Source organism: Siphateles boraxobius, unplaced genomic scaffold (assembly GCF_051911475.1).
Source record: "Siphateles boraxobius isolate OS27281-9 unplaced genomic scaffold, OSU_SipBor_1 9, whole genome shotgun sequence".
NCBI classification, from domain to species: domain Eukaryota; kingdom Metazoa; phylum Chordata; class Actinopteri; order Cypriniformes; family Leuciscidae; genus Siphateles; species Siphateles boraxobius.
This window is the reverse complement of record NW_027509219.1, coordinates 23,519,125-23,537,466: the sequence shown is the minus strand read 5'-3', so window position 1 is coordinate 23,537,466 and position 18,342 is coordinate 23,519,125. Positions and strand designations below refer to the sequence as shown.

At 36.9% G+C, this 18,342-nt stretch overlaps 1 protein-coding gene and 1 long non-coding RNA gene across 3 annotated transcripts; both read left to right on the top strand.

Annotated features, from left to right (window-relative positions):
* Positions 1-817: 817 nt before the first annotated feature.
* On the top strand, positions 818-10,180 carry LOC143732925 (tumor necrosis factor receptor superfamily member 14-like). Of its 2 annotated transcripts, XM_077224402.1 has the most exons (6): positions 818-895; positions 8,114-8,367; positions 8,877-9,002; positions 9,085-9,234; positions 9,384-9,471; positions 9,561-10,180. In XM_077224402.1, exons 2-6 carry the CDS (start codon positions 8,235-8,237, stop codon positions 9,706-9,708), a joined length of 645 nt encoding a protein of 214 aa, XP_077080517.1. In that variant the 5' UTR covers positions 818-895; positions 8,114-8,234; the 3' UTR covers positions 9,709-10,180. The 2 variants fall into 2 exon arrangements, with proteins under 2 accessions (XP_077080517.1, XP_077080518.1); XM_077224403.1 differs by lacking the exon at positions 9,561-10,180 and having other exon boundaries at positions 9,384-9,475.
* Positions 10,181-13,519: 3,339 nt separating this feature from the next.
* On the top strand, positions 13,520-18,335 carry LOC143732928 (uncharacterized). The gene is made up of 4 exons (XR_013201213.1): positions 13,520-13,849; positions 14,694-14,934; positions 15,719-15,754; positions 16,821-18,335. It is a non-coding gene; the product is annotated as an uncharacterized LOC143732928 (long non-coding RNA).
* Positions 18,336-18,342: the final 7 nt, after the last annotated feature.

The window sequence follows — 18,342 nt, the reverse complement described above, 5'->3', positions numbered from 1 at the left end:
GACATCCTGAGATTTTTAATGACCCCAGAGAGTCAAGACCTCGGTTTAATGTCTCAACTGAAGGACGTGCTCTTTGATAGAGTCCCCGTCACTATACTGGGGCGTTAGGACACACACAGACCCATCCAGGTACTAACCAGGCTCAGCCCTGCTTAGCTTCAGTGAGAAATATCTCTGTGATGTACGTGTGCTATCAGGGAAGCATGTCTCAGCCAGGTTAGTCACTTAGGGTCCCCTTGAAACATTTCCGTTGTGGTCTAGGTGCTATTTGCAGGGCGTTTCTGTATTTGGTTGTGGTGTGAACATTTGCAGCACATGTGTGGTGATGTTTTCTAAATTTGCGGGTGTTTTTTCTATTTCTATTTTTCTTATACATGTGTCTTCAGTTGCAGCACCTTAAGCTTTGAGCATTTGCACCGTGTATTTGGTTGCCTTGTGTGTATTTGCAGCATGTGTGATCTCAGCCACGTAACGTAGGCCTACTTGACTACATCTACATTATTCACATAAATTAATGCATTGTTAAATTTTTGTTAAAACATTATGTAAAAATAATCATTGTAATTTTTTTCTTCATAACAAATTAAAATATTTTTAACATTGAAATACTGAAGACTGTGAGGCTGATGGTGTGCGCACCTAAAAAGTTTCCAGTGTGTTGTGGTCGTAAACAAACTAGCTCTAGCTCTTAAAAACTAAATTCTGTCCCAAAAACAAAACATTAAAAAAAAAGACAAAAACCAGGCCAGGCTTCTGTGACGGTCCGTTGACACGACGACTCCAAGGCCCGCCCCTGTTAGTTGACACCTTATTGGAGAAAAGGGATGCCTTAGCAGTCATGAATCAGGATTTCTTTTTTATTTCATTAGAATTCATATGCAAATGACCTTCAACGGTAAGACCGTGCATGTGTTTTCAATTGTTTAAATCGAGATTGTACTTTTTAAATGTGAGTCGTGACTGTAGTAGCCTACATTACATAATTATTTTTGTGTACAAATTGTATCATGACACAGCTGTTTTCAGACATCGTTAGAACAAAACATCCACTGTGTTAGAGAGATAGGCTACTTACGTGCAGAGCTACGGAGAGCTCTGCCTACGACGAGTAAATATTAAACTGCAAGTCTGACTCTGCAAATGGGGATGGGAGCTCAAAAATAGGGTGTGGTTTCTAGCAGGCTAGCTAGCTAACCAGCGTATGGAAGGTAAAAATAATAGGGCAAGCAAGAGCCAGGCAAGCAAAGTTGACAAAGCTATACATTATCACTTTATTTACATGGTTCTAAATTGTTTAGCTCTATGTAGGCTATATGTCATCTCATATTTTCTTCTAGAAGTGTACATTGAGAGCAAACTGTTTGTTGTTGTTGAGTTATTGACCATGTCATATGATTTCCTTTTGCTTAAGAAAGGAGACTCAACCACAAAACAATGCAGTTTTTCCACAGCAATATCACAGAAGTATTGCTGTATTAATAATATATCTTGGCCTAGGGTCGCCAATCTTGTTCTACCAGTAAGATTTACCTGCCCACTCAGTCTCGAAAATTAAAATGTTTGGCACTGACAGTTTTTCTTTTTGTCAGACTTGTCTTTTGTTCATGATTAAAGGTCCCGTTCTTTGCGATTCCATTCTTCAAACTTCAGTTAGTGTGTAATGTTGCTGTTAGAGCATAAATAATACCTGTAAAATTATAAAGCTCAAAGTTCAATGCCTAGCGAGATATTTTATTTAACAGAAGTCTCCTTTCAAAGCCTACAGCGAACGTTCGGTTTGGACTACATCCCTCTACTTCCTTTTTTAATGACGTAATTAGAACAGTTTCTGACTAATCTCCGCCCACAGGAATACACAAAAAAGGGGGCGTGGTCTTGTTGAGCTCCCACGGAGAAGAGGAAGAGTATCGTTAGTAGAATGTGTTGGTCGGGACGGAGAGTGTGAAGAAAGGTGGGTGGCGGTCGATTGAGGTGTAAATAAACTCTTCGTGCACAATTTGCACAACTGCATATTCTTCGGAATATATAGGCGGTGGAGCTCGACTGCTCCGTGAATGGATCAGAGGAAGGTAGGGGGGAGAGAATGGAGTATAACGAAGGGAGATATGATGAATGTGGGGTGGAAAAGAGGGGACGGTCGAATGAAAAAGATAAAAGGAATAAAAGAGTAAGAAGTGATAAACATGATGAGTCTGAAAGTGATGAAGAAAGACAGGAGACTCTTTATAAATAAGTTGAGAAATATGAGGTTGTAATACGATTTAATGAAAAGAATCAGGCAATCATGAAGAAGGTTAGCCCGTTTGTGCTAACATCAACCCTGGCAAGTAAAATTGGGGACATTGAATTTGCAAAAATCCTTAATGATGGGAATTTATTTGTGAGGTGTGCTGATGCAGGACAAATGGATAAAGCTCTGAAAATTAAAGATATAGCGAAATGTAAGGTGGAAAACACAGGAAGGGTGGGAACAAGGAAAAAAGATGGAATGATTGGAGTGATTACAGGTGTACCACTGAGTGTAACAATGGAGGAAGTAAAGAAGAATATTAAGGGAGCAAAAATTGTGAGTGTACAAAGAATGAAAGCAAAAAGAGATGGAGTGGTAAAGGACAGTGAAACGGTTTCAATAGATTTTGAAGAAGAAAGCGTGCCTAAGAAAGTATTTTTGGGGTTTATGAGCTATCCAGTGAGGATCTTTGTTCCTAAGCCAATGAGATGCTTTAATTGTCAAAGGTTTGGCAATACAGCAAACAACTGTAAAAGGCAGAAAAGATGTGCAAGATGTGGAGGGGACCATGACTATGGAATGTGTGGTTCAGGGATATGTGAAAGTGAAAGTGAAAGTGACACGTGATATCTCCAAAATGTTGCAATTGCGGAGGAGCCCATAATGTGGCTTTTAGTGGATGTGAAGTAATGAAAAGGGAGACAAATATCCAAAAGATAAGAGTGGAAAGGAAAATTACATATGCAGAAGCTGTAAAAGTAACAAGAGAGAAGGAAAATAAGACACACAAGGAAGTAGATTTGGTCACTCAAGAGCAACAACAAAGTAACCATGAAGGAATGTATGTGACAAAAATGGAACTAGTTACTTTTATAGCAGGTGTGATAAATTGTACAGCAGAAGTAAAATCCAAAAATGAAAAAATCCAGTTGGTGGTCAAAGCTGCAGTTAACCACTTAGGATTAGTAGGCCTGACATGGGAAGAGGTGAGGGAAATCCTTACAAATCAGTCAAGTCAAGAAGTATCATGTATTGGGTAATATTAATAATGGTTTTATGAGTTGGAGGAAATGAGTTGGAGGAAAAGCCAGATGTAGTGTGTGTGCAAGAAACCTGGTTGAAACGAAATTTAGATTTTAAATTACATGGATATACAGGAATAAGAAGAGATAGGAATACAGGAGAGGGAGGAGGGGGATGTGCAATATTCATAAAGACAGGAATTCCATATAGAATACTTGGGAAAGGTGAGGAACAGGAGTACATAGTGTTGGAGAAGTGGGAAAGTGGAGGGGCAATTAGTATTATTAATTACTATAACCCATGTAAAAGATTAGAATTAGATAACCTACTAAGGATAGGAGATGGATCAAAAATAATCTGGTGTGCAGATTTTAATGTGCATAGTTCAATATGGGGAAGTATACATACAGATGCTACGGCAAGGTAATTGACGATTTGATGGATGAAAGAGAATTGGTCTGTTTGAATGATGGGAGAGGAACCGGAATCAATGTATCAACAGGGAAAGAGTCCGCTTTGGACATAACTTTAGTGTCTAATTCACTGGCTGGAAATGGTAATTGGGAAGTTTGGACATCTACTACAGTGGGGAGTGATCATTACCCTGTCTTTTGTTCAATAGGTCAAAGATTGGAAGTAGATCCATAAGAAATAATTCCTAAGTGGAAGTTTGGGAAAGCTGATTGGGATAAGTTTAAGAAATTGAGTGATGATTACATGATCAGGGTTGAGGTTTTAGGAAGTATAGATGAAGTTAACAACCAGATAACTACAGCTATTATAATGGCAGCAGAGGAAGCTATTCCTAAAGGAAGAAACAGGGAAAATAGAAAACTGGTTCCTTGGTGGAATGATGAGTGTTATCAGGCGGTAAGAGACAGAAACAAAGCTTTTAGATTACTTAAAAGAACTCATACAATGAATCATTTAATCCAGTACAAGAAAGCTCAGGCAGTGGTTAGAAGAACAATTCGACAAGCAAAGAGGACTAGTTGGAGACATTTCTGTGATAAAATAGGAAGAACTACACCGGTGGGAGAAGTCTGGAGAATGATTAAAAGGATGGGGGGAGACAGGAGACAGTGGGATTACCCAGTTATGTCATGTGAAGAGGTAACAGCAGTTTCCAACAAAGAGAAAGCAGAAATTATGGCAAAATCCTTTATAAAGGTACATAGTTCACACAATTTGGAAAAAGAAGGAAGAAGGAGAAGATTGATAACGTTTAATCAGCATATTCATAAATTAAATAGGAAGGAAGATACCAAAAATGAATTAGACGAATCATTTACTTTGGCAGAGATGGTAAGAGCAATAACAACAGCAAAACCTTCATCTCCGGGGAAAGATCAAGTTTGTTATATCATGCTAAAACAATTGGGGGAAAAATCAAAGTTGAAGTTGCTTGAGGTATATAATAAAGTATGGAAGGAAGGAAAATTACCAAATGCCTGGAAAGAAGCGGTAGTGATTCCGATAAGAAAACCTGGTAAGGATCCGACAAAACCCACTAGTTACAGACCGATAGCTTTAACTTCTAATCTATGTAAAATTATGGAAAGGATGATAGTAGATAGACTGACCCATGCCATTGAAAAAAGAGGATTATTGGCTAATTGTCAGAGTGGTTTTAGGAAGGGAAGAAGCACAATAGACTCTGTGGTAAGAATTGAGACGGAAATAACAAAGGCACAAGCGAATAAAGAGACTTTAATAGCGGTATTTTTTGATATTGAAAAAGCGTACGACATGATGTGGAAGGAGGGGTTATTAATCAAATGAATAAGATAGGTGTTGGAGGGAAAATATTTAACTGGGTAAAGGATTTTCTTTTTGGACGGAAAATACAAGTGAGGATAGGGACAGACATGTCAAATCAATACATAGTTGGAAATGGTACACCACAAGGGAGTGTGATAAGCCCATTACTCTTCATAATTATGATCAATGATATATTTGAAAAAGTTCCAAAAGACATTGGAAGGTCTTTGTTTGCAGATGACGGGGCGTTGTGGAAGAGAGGAAGGAATATAGATTATGTAGCCAGAAAAATACAGGAAGCAATTGATAAAGTTGTGGAGTGGGGTTTTGATTGGGGATTTAGATTTTCTGTAGAAAAGACGCAGTCTGTCTTTTTTAATAGGAAAAGAGTTCAGGAAGGCATACAGTTAAGAATGTATGGAAGAGATTTAGAGAGGACTGGAACTTTTAAATTTTTAGGAGTAATTTTGGATTTACGATTGTCAACAGCAGATCATATCAGAAAAATGGAGGAAAAAGGGAAAAAAGTGATAAATGTGATGAGATGTCTTAGGGGAAGAGAATGGGGTGCAAGTAGATCATCATTAAAAAGAATATATGTGGCATTAGTACGATCAGTGATAGATTATGTAAGTGTAGTAATTGGATCGGCAGCTAAGTCTCAGTTAAAAAAGTTAGATGTAATCCAGGCTCAGGCCCTGAGAATATGTTGTGGAGCAGTCAAAACAACTCCTGTAGCAGCCATTCAGGTAGAAATGGGAGAATTACCACTAGATTTAAGGAGGAAACAGTTAATTGCTAACTATTGGGCTGGTTTAAAAGGACATAATTCACATATCACTAAGGCAGTATTGCAGGAAAGCTGGGAGTATGGGAAAAATTTAAAGGAAAATTTTGGACGGATTGGAAATGAAATAGCCAAAGAACTACAAGTATATAATTTGAGGATGAGTCCCACCATAGTTTATCTAGAGATTGCGCCATGGAAGATAGTTTGGCCAGAGGTAGACTGGTTTGTGTTACAGGAAAAAAGGAAGGCTCAGGAGGATGTTAATTTAGAAAGACTGTTCAAAAATCGGTTGTTGGAAAAATATAATACATATATACATATTTATACTGATGGAGCTAAGAATCCAGAGACTGAAGCAACAGGATTAGGGGTGGTGATACCAGATAAAGGAACAGGAATTAATAGGAGAACATCTAATCAATTAGGGGTTTATACAGTGGAAATGTTGGCTATATTAATTGCATTACGATGGGCAGAAAGGACGGGACAGAAAAAAGTATTGTTATGCTCAGATTCATCAGCAGTTTTAACAAGACTTCGGTCATTCAAATCCAAAAGTCGTCAAGATATTCTGTGGGAAGTACTTCAGTCAGTAACAAGAATAGTTAACCAAGGTGGACAAGTAAAGTTTATATGGGTACCAGGACATGTAGGGATAAGGGGGAATGAAATGGCTGATCAATTAGCAAAAAGGGCATTAACAAAAGGAAATATAGAAATGCAAGTTAGTATTAGTAAAGCAGAAGTTAAAAGTGTGATATGGGAGAAAATAAATCAAAAGTGGCAAGAAATGTGGGATAGAGAGAGGACAGGGAGGCACTTATATCAAATTCAAAGGGAAGTTAAAGAAACAAGGGTTGGAAGTGGAAATAGGAGAGAAGAAATTGTGATCTCTAGGTTAAGAATGGGACATTGTTTATTAAATAAAACGCTTAAGTTAATAGGGAAACATAATACTGGATTGTGTGAAGGATGCCAGGAAGAGGAGTCTGTAGAGCATATTATTTTGAGATGTAGTAGATATGGAGCACAGAGAGAGATGATGAGGAATAAGCTGAGGGAGATGGGAGTTCAGAATATCACATTAAAAGGGTTATTGAGTAGTGATAGGGTTCAGACTAGAATTCTTATGACTTTCTTAAGAGAAATAGGGATTTTTAATAGAATATAAATAAAGGTAGTATGGATGAGGGTTAAAGTATAAATATTAATGTTGTAATTGTGGTGGTAGGGTTGTTTATGGAAGGCTTTGTTTATGGACCAAACCCGGTAAGTATATTTTATTATTTAAGTTGGTGCGTTTAACCATTTCTGTAACTAATTACACAAAGTGCAACGCTGTTTAAAAAGTTTTCTGTTCAAAGCTTGTGCACACGTGTAACTAAGGTAGGAATAAACAATGGACTTATTTTAAAAATTCAACAACACCATCGTTAATTCGACAGACGGAAAAAACCCATATTCCACAAGCTTTTATAACATTTTGTAACATTTAACATTACATTTTAACCAATTAAAAGTATGACAACTACTAACTAAACAGCTTACCACTGTGAAACATCCTGCAAAAGTCGTGTTTGAACAGATTCTAATCGATTCCCTTCATATATGTTCTCCGGGTCTGATTCAGGCTGAAAGTGATATGGTAATATGTTAGACATTTTTTACAATAACAATCAGCGCATGCATCTCCAATTTATGGTAAGAGGCGTGACCTTTCCGGGCAATGTGGTATAAGCTGCTGTCGAATCACAACACAGGAACCGCTGGCACAATCAGAACTCGTTACGTATTTCTGAAGGAGGAACTTCATAGAACAAGGAAGTCATCGGCCCGTTTTTTGGACAGTGAAAACAGAGGTATACAGATAAGCAAATTGTGTGAAAAATAATGTGTTTTTTTACACGCGAAACATGAATACATGTTATATTGCACACTGTAAACACAATCAAAGCTTCAAAAAAGCATGAAGAACGGGACCTTTAATGTACGTTAGATCAAGTTTGATTAAAAACACATAGTACAAGAGCTGCTTAGTTATAGTTAACTTTATGCACTGGTCAAACATTTATGCTTGTTTTTTAAACACTAGACACAATGATATTTTTTATTTTTTGATACTTTTTTTTCGCACACAAAAAAATGGTGTTATGTATTTGGATATTTTGTTTGATGCATAAACATTCATTGTGGGCTTAGAGCATTGTATCACTTAGAAAATTGCTAAGAACCAGAAAAAAAACAGACTAACCCTGAACACTTTATTCATGTTTATGTTGGTGTTGAACTCTGTCATTTTGTCATTTCAGTTGTTTCCAGACTGCAACTGTTGGAGGATTGCCATGTGTGAAGCTAGGGAGAGACATTGAACTATTTGTCTCAACTTTAAAACTGCATTTAAAAACCAAAAAAATCTGCATTTCACTTTATATGACCATGATTAAGTTAGGATTTATTTTATCCATTGCTGCAGTTGTCACTTTAAACTTCGAACTGTGTTTCAGTGCGTGTGCTCGTGCTGAATATGAGTTCAATGGAGAATGCTGTCCCATGTGTGTGCCAGGTACAGTATACACTCTGTAATGTTTGGTTCTGCCTTAAGAACTGACTGAATCATTGACAAAGCTTAATTTTTTTCATATTTTATTAGGCAAACAAAATGAAGTTGTGTTTTTTAAATAACAGTAAACAAAGGAAAGTTTTTGTTTGGCTGGTTACAAATGTCTGCATGTAAAAACTGCAATTGAGAAAGTAAAGTCATCACCAGCAAGCATAAGGTAGGTTTTGCATGCTGGGACCAGCAAAGCATGTTTGGTGCCAGTTACACCAGCTCAGTTTTTCTTGAGAACAGCATGTCTATACTGGTCCACCAGCTAGACCAGCACTATACCAGCTCTACCCATTTTAGAATTTATGCTGGATTGTTTAGCAGGGATATAATTGAGAAGAAATTCATCAATTTACATAAATATTTGATATGTATGACACACTGAGGATGTCACTGCATGATTTTATGACAGAGCACAGCAGTTCCCTTCAGTGAATTAATGTTTTTCTTATTAACCTTTGTAGGAACCCGTGTTTATTGGCATTGCACTGAAGATACCAGCACCACTTGTTTTCCATGTCCTGCATTAACTTACACAGACGAACCTAATGGACTCACAGCATGTTTTCCCTGTTCTCTGTGTAATGCAGGTGAGCATGTTCCACAAAACGAAGACTTTAAATAAAGAAGCTATTTCTACAGAAATTGAAAAGTGTGTTATGGTTTCCACAGGACTAAGAGTAAAGAGAAGCTGCACGCGCTCTGCAGATACTGTTTGTGAGCCACTGGTGGGATTCTACTGCATTGAGCAAAATAAAGGCAGCTGTAGATTTGCTTTGAAACACTCTGAATGTCAACCCGGACAATATATCAGACAAGCAGGTGGGTGAGGTGTATCTGTGTAGAGTTTTAGAATAGAGAGAATAAAATAGAAAGTGGCCATTATTTGTTTTGGTGAACATGTTAACAGACAAAATTAGTACTTGTAATTATAGACTCTTATTAAGATTATTGTCTTAATATCCTTACAGGAACAGCCTTTACTGATACTGATTGTGGTAACTGTGCAGAAGGCACTTACTCTAATGGCTATTTTAATACCTGTCAACCACATTCAAAGTAAGTGATTATCATAGATTTCTAAGTGGTAAAAAGATTGTTTCCTAAAAGACTACGAAGTCTAATATTGCTCTCTTACAAATGTACAGATGTGAGACTGAGGGACTTCAAGAAATAAAACTAGGAACAATGTCATCTGATGCTGAATGTGGAAATTCAACCAGTGTTAATTTTTTTTACAGTTTTTTAAAATGGCTTGCACACAATTTCAGAAACTCTACTCGCAAAACCACATAACATGTCATGCACACAACATGCAAAATGTCACATTTCTTCATTCAAAACTATTTTAACTCTTCTAAAAATTATGTTTTTGCATTGTAATTCTACACACGAACCCTCAAATGATTAACCATATACACAACAAACTGCACATGGATGTGGAAAATGTAAAACAGTATTATATTGTGCTTGTCAAGTGTGCAGTGAGTGGAGTGTACAAGAGTAGCACTCAAACATGCGTATATGCACAAATACACTATATTATACTGTATGTATGCACAATTTATACATTTTACAGTTATTGAACTGAACTAAATAATAACGCTATTGGCTTGTTAAGAGCTGCTTATCAGGAGAATTTATTACTGTTGTGAAGCAACTTTGAAACAATCTATTGTATAAAACGCTATAGAAATAAAAATAGAGGTGACTTGTATGCATAATCAGTATATATTTACAAAATAAACAGAAATCCATGGGTGAAAAATGTGTTTGTTTCTCAAAACATTGAAAACATTTTGATTTCTAAGTGATCAAATTAGGTTTATTTACCCTATAAACAGGAATTCAAGGGGGTAACTTTTTTTTATTTAATTCTCAAAACAAAGTGTTTTGATTTCTAAGTGAACTAATTATGTGTAAGTGTTTACACATGTTCACACATGATCATTGTGTGATATCAGTAATTAGTGTGGCATTTGAGTTTCACAAATGAAATAGAAGAGCTGTAGGTGTGAGTGATGTGTCTAATGTAGAGAACTGTTTAGCATTTTGCACAAAGTTTGTTTTACAATTGCAAACTAAGTGTCAAACAGATAATGTGCTTGGAGTTTTGCAGACTTGGTCTCAAGATTAGGTACATGAGTGAATGGTTTCACTGAGTGAGCCTCAAGCAAATTAAATTGTGTAATTCTTCATTTTCACTGATATTGTACACCCTAAAACTGATACAGCCTTACTCTATAGAGTAAAGAGATCTCCAAATCACAACCAGAGAAGGCTCCTAAGCAGCTATAATGATGTTTAATGGCTTAAAAGCCATTAAAATGACTTATTGAATATGTATTATGTAATAGCCTAATATTTTGGTCACCTGTATGGAAGCTATGAAAGACACATTCTTCATGCCTAAAAGTAATGCTTGAAAGTAAAGCCTTCACTGTGTTTTCAGTAGTAAGAGCTTGGAAGAACAAGTTACACTAAAGAATCTACAACCCAACAGAAATGTTGAGACTACTCAAAAGTACGCATGACTGGAGTCCAGTGGTTTAAGTCCTTGAAACAAAACCAAAATCACAACAATGATTTTGCTATTAGTGTAGCAAAATCATGATTTTTTTATTTTTTATTTATTGAAACCATGGTTAATTTTCGTAAGGGCTTCCCTCCGTAGGCCTATGCCTGCCTCGTCCATTAATTGTATCTTCCGATCTGTATCTCGGCAGCCTGCGCATTAGTCTTTTGTAGGCTACTGCGAAGGAAAGCTGGAAAAGGTTTGAGGAAAATTAGGTTGAAGCTGCTTGTCTACGTTACTACGATTGAAAAGAGGTGTTATTTGTATAGTAACAACGTTTATCTCACGAGTTATTGATTCAGGAAGTTCGAATCTGTGAATATTGCAACTTTAACTGTGAAAAGCTTTCACTTTCACTTACTTATATTAGTCTACGCTTTTTCTTTTTTTACTACCCTTGTTTTATGTAGCCTAACAAGTTTTATTATCAAACCTTATGTAATGTATTTACATTTCATTGTAGGCTACTTAAAGAATATCGATATAAGATATGAGAATAGCCTAAAAAGTTTTGCTGCGCAGAACCTGTTACCTATAGCCTATCATCACACAAAATATTTATTGTATGAACTAGTCACATTCACGACTACGAAAACCTACTAACTCGAATGATAAACTTTTAATGATAAAATCGTGAATTGTGATTTTCCATAAAATATTGTGATATGATTTTTTGTATTTTTGAAATATATAAAACTATTTATTTTATTTGGATGAATTTTATCAGATTTACCAATTGTTATAATTTCTATTTGTGCAGGTCAATTATGAACAATAGGCAAAATTGAACTGTTAGCAAAAATTTGAGTGAATGTGTTGCATGGGGCCGAGGGGTCGCTGCTGCAAATATTTGGGTGGCTCCTCCACTAAAAGATCTCACTCCAAACTTTTGATAAGACTCGAGAGAACATATGGATGAAGCTTGAAACAGATTTGTAAAAGTCGCATTTCATGTGATTTTTGCTGTTCACATTAAATAAAATGTGGATATGCACAAAAATCGAAATTTGGACTGGCAGTCTGAACGTAGCCTTAGCCTACCGCTTGCTCCATTTCTGTAAATCCATATTTATGAATGAATGACTCTCTCAACCCTCTTCACTGGTCTTCATCAACACATGCTTGCACCGCCTGCTGGTGAGGACGACTAACAGCAGGATATCATGCATTGGCAATCTATTGCTATTCCTGCAGTTCCCGGATGTGAAATGTTGAATTTTCTGTCTAATTTGAACTGAATTTTTGGAAGCAAATTTGTAATGCGAAATAAAATGGACCTATTATAGCTTGTATTTTTAAACAGAATGAATATTTTGTAAATGAAATTTGAAAGGTGAATAATAGATTGTTGAATTTTTAATAATGAAAATGTGTGTGAAATGTTTTGAATTGAAATATTCACATCTTAAATATTCAACCATGTTGAAAAATGCAAGCCCTAAAAATACAATACATTAAAATGCAAGCACGGTTAATGCAATGCATATTTTTTCAAGTAGTGCAATTCAGCAAGCCTTTTTGTTTCAAAAACATTTGCCATTGCTTTTCTTCCATATACTCAAATATAGCTCATAAAGGACAGAGTTCACTTAAACTGCTCATAAGATAGGCACCATTTCCATAACACATGCCGGCCACACATTTAGCCTAACTAATTAGTACAAATTCAAAAAATTGCCCAGTGGCCAGTTGCATAAACCATTATGTTAAATTTAGACAAATTAAACGTTATTACTGGCTTAAAAAAGTTACAAACAAAGTGTTGTAGTATAACTATCAGAAGAGCAGTGATGTGTGAACTTTATTTGGCAACAATGCAGTCTATGCAGTGAAGTTATTGAATATTTTTCATAATACAAATTATAATTTTTTTACAAAAAGACATTCATCCAAACTAAGTGTGGTATAACCAGCAGGACAGCAATAATGTATGAACTGAATTTGGCACCAATAAAGTGATTAGTGAAGTTATTGACTGTTTTTATTTTTCATAAATAAAAATCATGCAGTGTATTACAGTGAAGTTGTTTAATATTTTAACAATAAAAATAAATCATGAATATTATGCAAATATATATATATTCTTCAAAATAAGTGTTGTAGTATAACCAGCAGGACATCAGTGAGGTGTGAACTGAAACTGGCAACACAGTGAATTACAGTGAAGTTATTGAATATTTTTCATGATAAAATTATACAAATTATACAAAAAGACATTTATCCAAACAAAGTGTTGCAGTATAACTATCAGGATTCAGGACAGCAGTGATGTGTGAACAGAATTTGGCAATAATGCAGTGTATTACAGTAAAGTTATTGAATATTTTTCATAATAAAAATCATAGAAAATTATACAAAAATACATTTATCAAAACTGTTGTAGTATAACTAGCAGGACAGCAGTGATGTATGAACTGAATTTGGTGACACTATAATGTGTAACATTAAAGTTATTGACCTCTTTTTGAGGTAAAATTTTCGGGTTTTGCAATTTGCAGACGGTCCCTTCGTGTCTGTCTCAGCCGTCTGCGCAGAGATCAATGTACTTATTAGTACACGTCGGAAAGGAAAGCTGGTTTTGAGGGAAATTAAGTTGTAGCTGCTTGTATACGTTACTACGATTGAAAAGATGTGTTATTTGTATATTAACCACGTTTAGCTCACGAGTTATTAATCCGTTAAATTCGAATCTGTGAATATATTGCCAACTTTACTTAACTTTTTTAGTTTTGGGGTGTGACTTGTTTGGGATTGAGGAATACAAAGGAACGAACGCTTCAGAAAACGACCATCCAAAGTCTGTGACCACTGACCAGAAACAGACGTGAAATTAGTATAGCCTACCCTATAGTCTATCAGCTGGTAAGTAGCTAGTTTTTAGTGTTTATTAAAAAGGAAACCGGCAGCTGGCCTGCACAAAAGGCTTAAGTTGTCTGTATTTGACTACTCAAAAGTACGCATGACTGGAGTCCAGTGGTTTAAGTCCTTGAAACAAAACCAAAATCACAATGATTTTGCTATTATGAATGATATGACTTTATGATGTTAAATTGAGATCTGCCATTAATCAGTTACTTATTAAGTAGGCTTACTCATAAAAGTCTTTAAAAAAATGCAGCAATATGATCATGTGCTAACATTAAGCATGTTACAAAACTATCTGCATCAATCACTTTCTATAAAAGCACTCGTTTACATAACTATGTATTTGTATTGATTGTTACTTAACTGTATTCATTTCTGGGGAAACTGTATCTTTTTTTAAGAGACACTGAGTGATCAGTTACAGTGGGTGCAATAGGAATTTGTGTACTTTTGTATTTAGTGATTTGCGATTTGTTAAACTTTAATGGCAGGCAGCATTGGGGCATTATAGCCTACATCAATTCATTCTGGTTGTAAGTGCAATCACATATTAGTTTTGAATAATCCATACAAGATCCTAAAGGTAGAATTTTTTACAAGCACCAAAGACATGTATTTTTGTCTACAAATTTAATATTACTAATTAATTATTTGAACAGTTGGCATGTTGTTAACAGTCAATTGAACACACTGTAGGCCTACTTCTATCCCTCACAGGGTTTTTATTCCTGTTCAAATTAAATATGGCACTAGCCTGACTAACATAACATCGGGATGTGTAGGTCACCTAGGCCTGTTTATGTCAGGTGATGAATAATATCACGAATGTGGGGCTTTGCAGACTGCTCTGTGGCTACCTCGTCCTCGAGAAGCACCTGGCTGCACCCTGCAGATTTGGCGGGGGTGCACCCACCATGCTTCTCATTGGTTAGTGGCAAAGTGATGACGTCAGTCGAGGTGGGGCCGCACCTGGGGCGGGGCTGCACGTCTCTACCCGCCATCATCTCTTCTCATTGGTTACTGACGTGAACTCGTGACGTCGATTCTAGCATGTTTTAATTTCCACTGTTCATCTCTGCATGGTGAGTACAGGCAAGCTACTCTTCTTTTCTCTAATTTTATTTAAAAATTTTAATTCTGACGTGACGTTTAGTGTGATGATAAAATGAAGTGATGTAAAAATAAGATCGTGTAACTTTACTCACCATATCGCACAAATAACTAGGGCAGCGTTTCCCAAAAGCATCGTAGGGGTGTGTGTGTGTGTGTGTGTGTGTGTGTGTGTGTTTGTGTTTAGATTAGGATATAATGTTAAAACAAGGCCCTTAAAAAGAAATACAGTGGCAAAACTGAACTAGGAAAATAGGATTTAAGAGTTAATAGTTACAATATACAAAGTTATATTGTAGGACTTTTTTTTCTATGAATAAATTGATTAAATGTAAACTATTTTGATATTATTGTTATTAATAAGTATACATTCATGTAATTGAACATTAAACTACATTCAATAGTAATATAAATTCAACAAAACTCCTTGGAAAGTAGGGCTTGTTTTATATATTGCATACTGTTACTTATACTTATGCTGCTATACAGTATATGCACTGTCCAATCCTTCTGCTGGAGGGCAACTGTCTTGTAGAGTTTAGCCCCAACCCCAGTTAAACACACTTGAATCAGCCAATCAAGGTCTTACTAGACATACTAGAAGCTTCCAGGCAGGTGTGTGGAGTCAAGCTGGAGCTAAACTCTGCAGGACAGTGGGCCCTCCAGGAGCGACTTTGGACACCCCTGCACTAGAGTAATAAAATAATAAAACATTTTATGCTAATTCTGATGCTCTAAACTTCCTTCTCTTTGCAGATCCTTGGCATTGTGATCCCTATTTATATTCCCTGGGTACCACTTTTGCTATTTTACTTTATATTATTTTTGTGGTAACACTTTACAATAAGGTTCATTAGTACACATTATTTAATGCATTAACTAATATGAACTCACGATGAGGAATACATTTGTTACAGTATTAGTTGATCTTTGTTAATGTTAGTTAATAAATATACAACTGTTCATTGTTTGTTCATGTTAGTTCACAGTGCATTAACTAATGTTAACAAATACAACCTTTGATTTTAATAATGTATTAGTAAATGTTGAAGTTAATATTAACTAAGATTAATAAATGCTGTAAAAGTATTGTTCATTCTTAGTTCATGTTAACTAAGGTAGTTAACTAATGAACCTTATTGTAAAGTGTTACCATTTTTGTTTTGCTGTGTTCATTATTCTCTAACTCTTACTCTAGTCCTCCATCCCTCTCACCTATTTTTGTTGTTGTTTGCTTTTTAACTCAAAGGCTCTTTTAAGAGCCATTCACCCCCCCCCCCCCCCCCCCCCCGCAAAAATACACACAACTGTGTTAAGCAAGGGGGAGTGCGAGCAGTATTAGGACTGCAGTAGTAAGTGCCCATTCTGCCAGTACACCAGCATGCCACAGCTGTATTACCACATCAAAAATCATTTTCTATCCTAATCAATCTATCCTTCTATCTCTGTCTGCCTATCTATCTCTACCTATCTGTCATGTCTATCTGTCTGTCTGTGTCTGATAAACTGTATTGCCTTCAAAACTTTCAGCTTCAAAACTACTTTGATATTCAAACTGAAAACCTTCAAACTTCAAGCTTTTAAAAATTTTTTCAAACTTTTAGGATAGGCTTTCTCAAGCCAAATTAAAGTTTGTATTGACAAACTTTTTTTTAACTAGTTTTTGTTCATAAACAAAGTAAGTCTCTTAGGTACTTTACAGACAAAGCCAATAACACTCAAGTATATCTTGTTTAACATTTTCATATAATACGTTTAAAATGTATAAAAAAGAAATTCCTTGTATGACTCTGTACAATGTTAATGCCTTTATTCAAAATGATTCAATATTGTTTGTTCTGTATTTTATCTAAATTAGGTGTTGTGAACTGGAGTGCATTTTTCCAGAGAATATAGGCAAGAGTTCCGGGTGCCGTACTCGATGACTCTGTGCTTGCACTCCACTGAAATACACAAGGACTGCCCACCTGGGTCTGTGGTGATGGCAGAAGAGGAGTCCTGCGTGTGTGTGTGATGGCAGAAGACGAGTCCTGCGTGTGTGTGGGTGTACGTGTGTAAATGTACGTACGTGTGTAAATGTACGTGTGTGTGTGTGAGTGTACGTGTGCGTGTGAGTGTACGTGTGCGTGTGTGTTTACGTGTGTGTGAGTGTGTGTGAGTGTGTGTGTGTGTGTGTGTGAGTGTACGTGTGTGTGTGTGTGTGTGTGAGTGTGTGTGTGAGTGTACGTACGTGTGTGTGTACGTGTGTGTGTGTACGTGTGTACGTACGTGTGTGTGTGTACGTGTGTGTGTGAGTGTACGTGTGTGAGTGTGTACGTGTGTGTACGTGTGTGAGTGTACGTGTGTGAATGTACGTGTGTGTACGTGTGCGTGTGAGTGTACTTGTGTGTGTGTGAGAGTGTACCTGTGTGTGAGTGTACATGTGTGTGAGTGTACGTACCTGTGTGTGAGTGTACGTGTGTGAATGTACGTGTGTGTACGTGTGCTTGTGAGTGTTCGTGTGTGTGTACGTGTGTGTGAGTGTACGTGTGTGTGTGTGAGAGTGTACGTGTGTGTGTGTGTGTACGTACGTGTGAGTGTGTACGTGTACGTAAGTGTGAGTGTACGTGTGTGTGTGTACGTACGTGTGAGTGTACGTACGTGTGAGTGTACGTACGTGTGACTGTACGTACGTGTGTGAGTGTACGTACGTGTGTGAGTGTACGTGTGTGTGTGAGTGTACGTGTGTGTGTGTGTGTGTGAGTGTACGTGTGTGTGTGAGTGTACGTGTGTGTGTGTGAGTGTACGTGTGTGAGTGTACGTGTGTGTGTGTGTGTGTGTGAGTGTACGTGTGAGTGTACGTGTGTGTGTGTACGTACGTGTGACTGTGTGTGTACGTACGTGAGTGTACGTGTACGTGTGTGTGTGTGTGTGAGTGTACGTGTGTGTGTACGTATGTGTGAGTGTACGTGTGTGTGTGTACGTACGTGTGAGTGTACGTGTGTGTGTGTACGTACGTGTGAGTGTACGTGTGTGTGTGTGTACGTACGTGTGAGTGTACGTGTGTGTGTGTGTGTACGTACGTGTGAGTGTACGTGTGTGTGTGTGCGTACGTGTGAGTGTACGTGTGTGTGTGCGTGTGAGTGTACGTGTGTGTACGTGTGCGTGTGAGTGTACGTGTGAGTGTACGTGTGAGTGTACGTGTGAGTGTACGTGTGTGTGTACGTGTGTACGTACGTGTGAGTGTACGTGTGTTTGTGAGTGTACGTACGTGTGTGAGTGTACGTGTGTGTGTGTGTGTGTGTGTGTGTGTGTGTACGTACGTGATCATCTGTATGTGTGCATATCTCTTTACACAATTATTCTTGTTTTTAAATAAAAGTTATCACTGGTATGAGTTT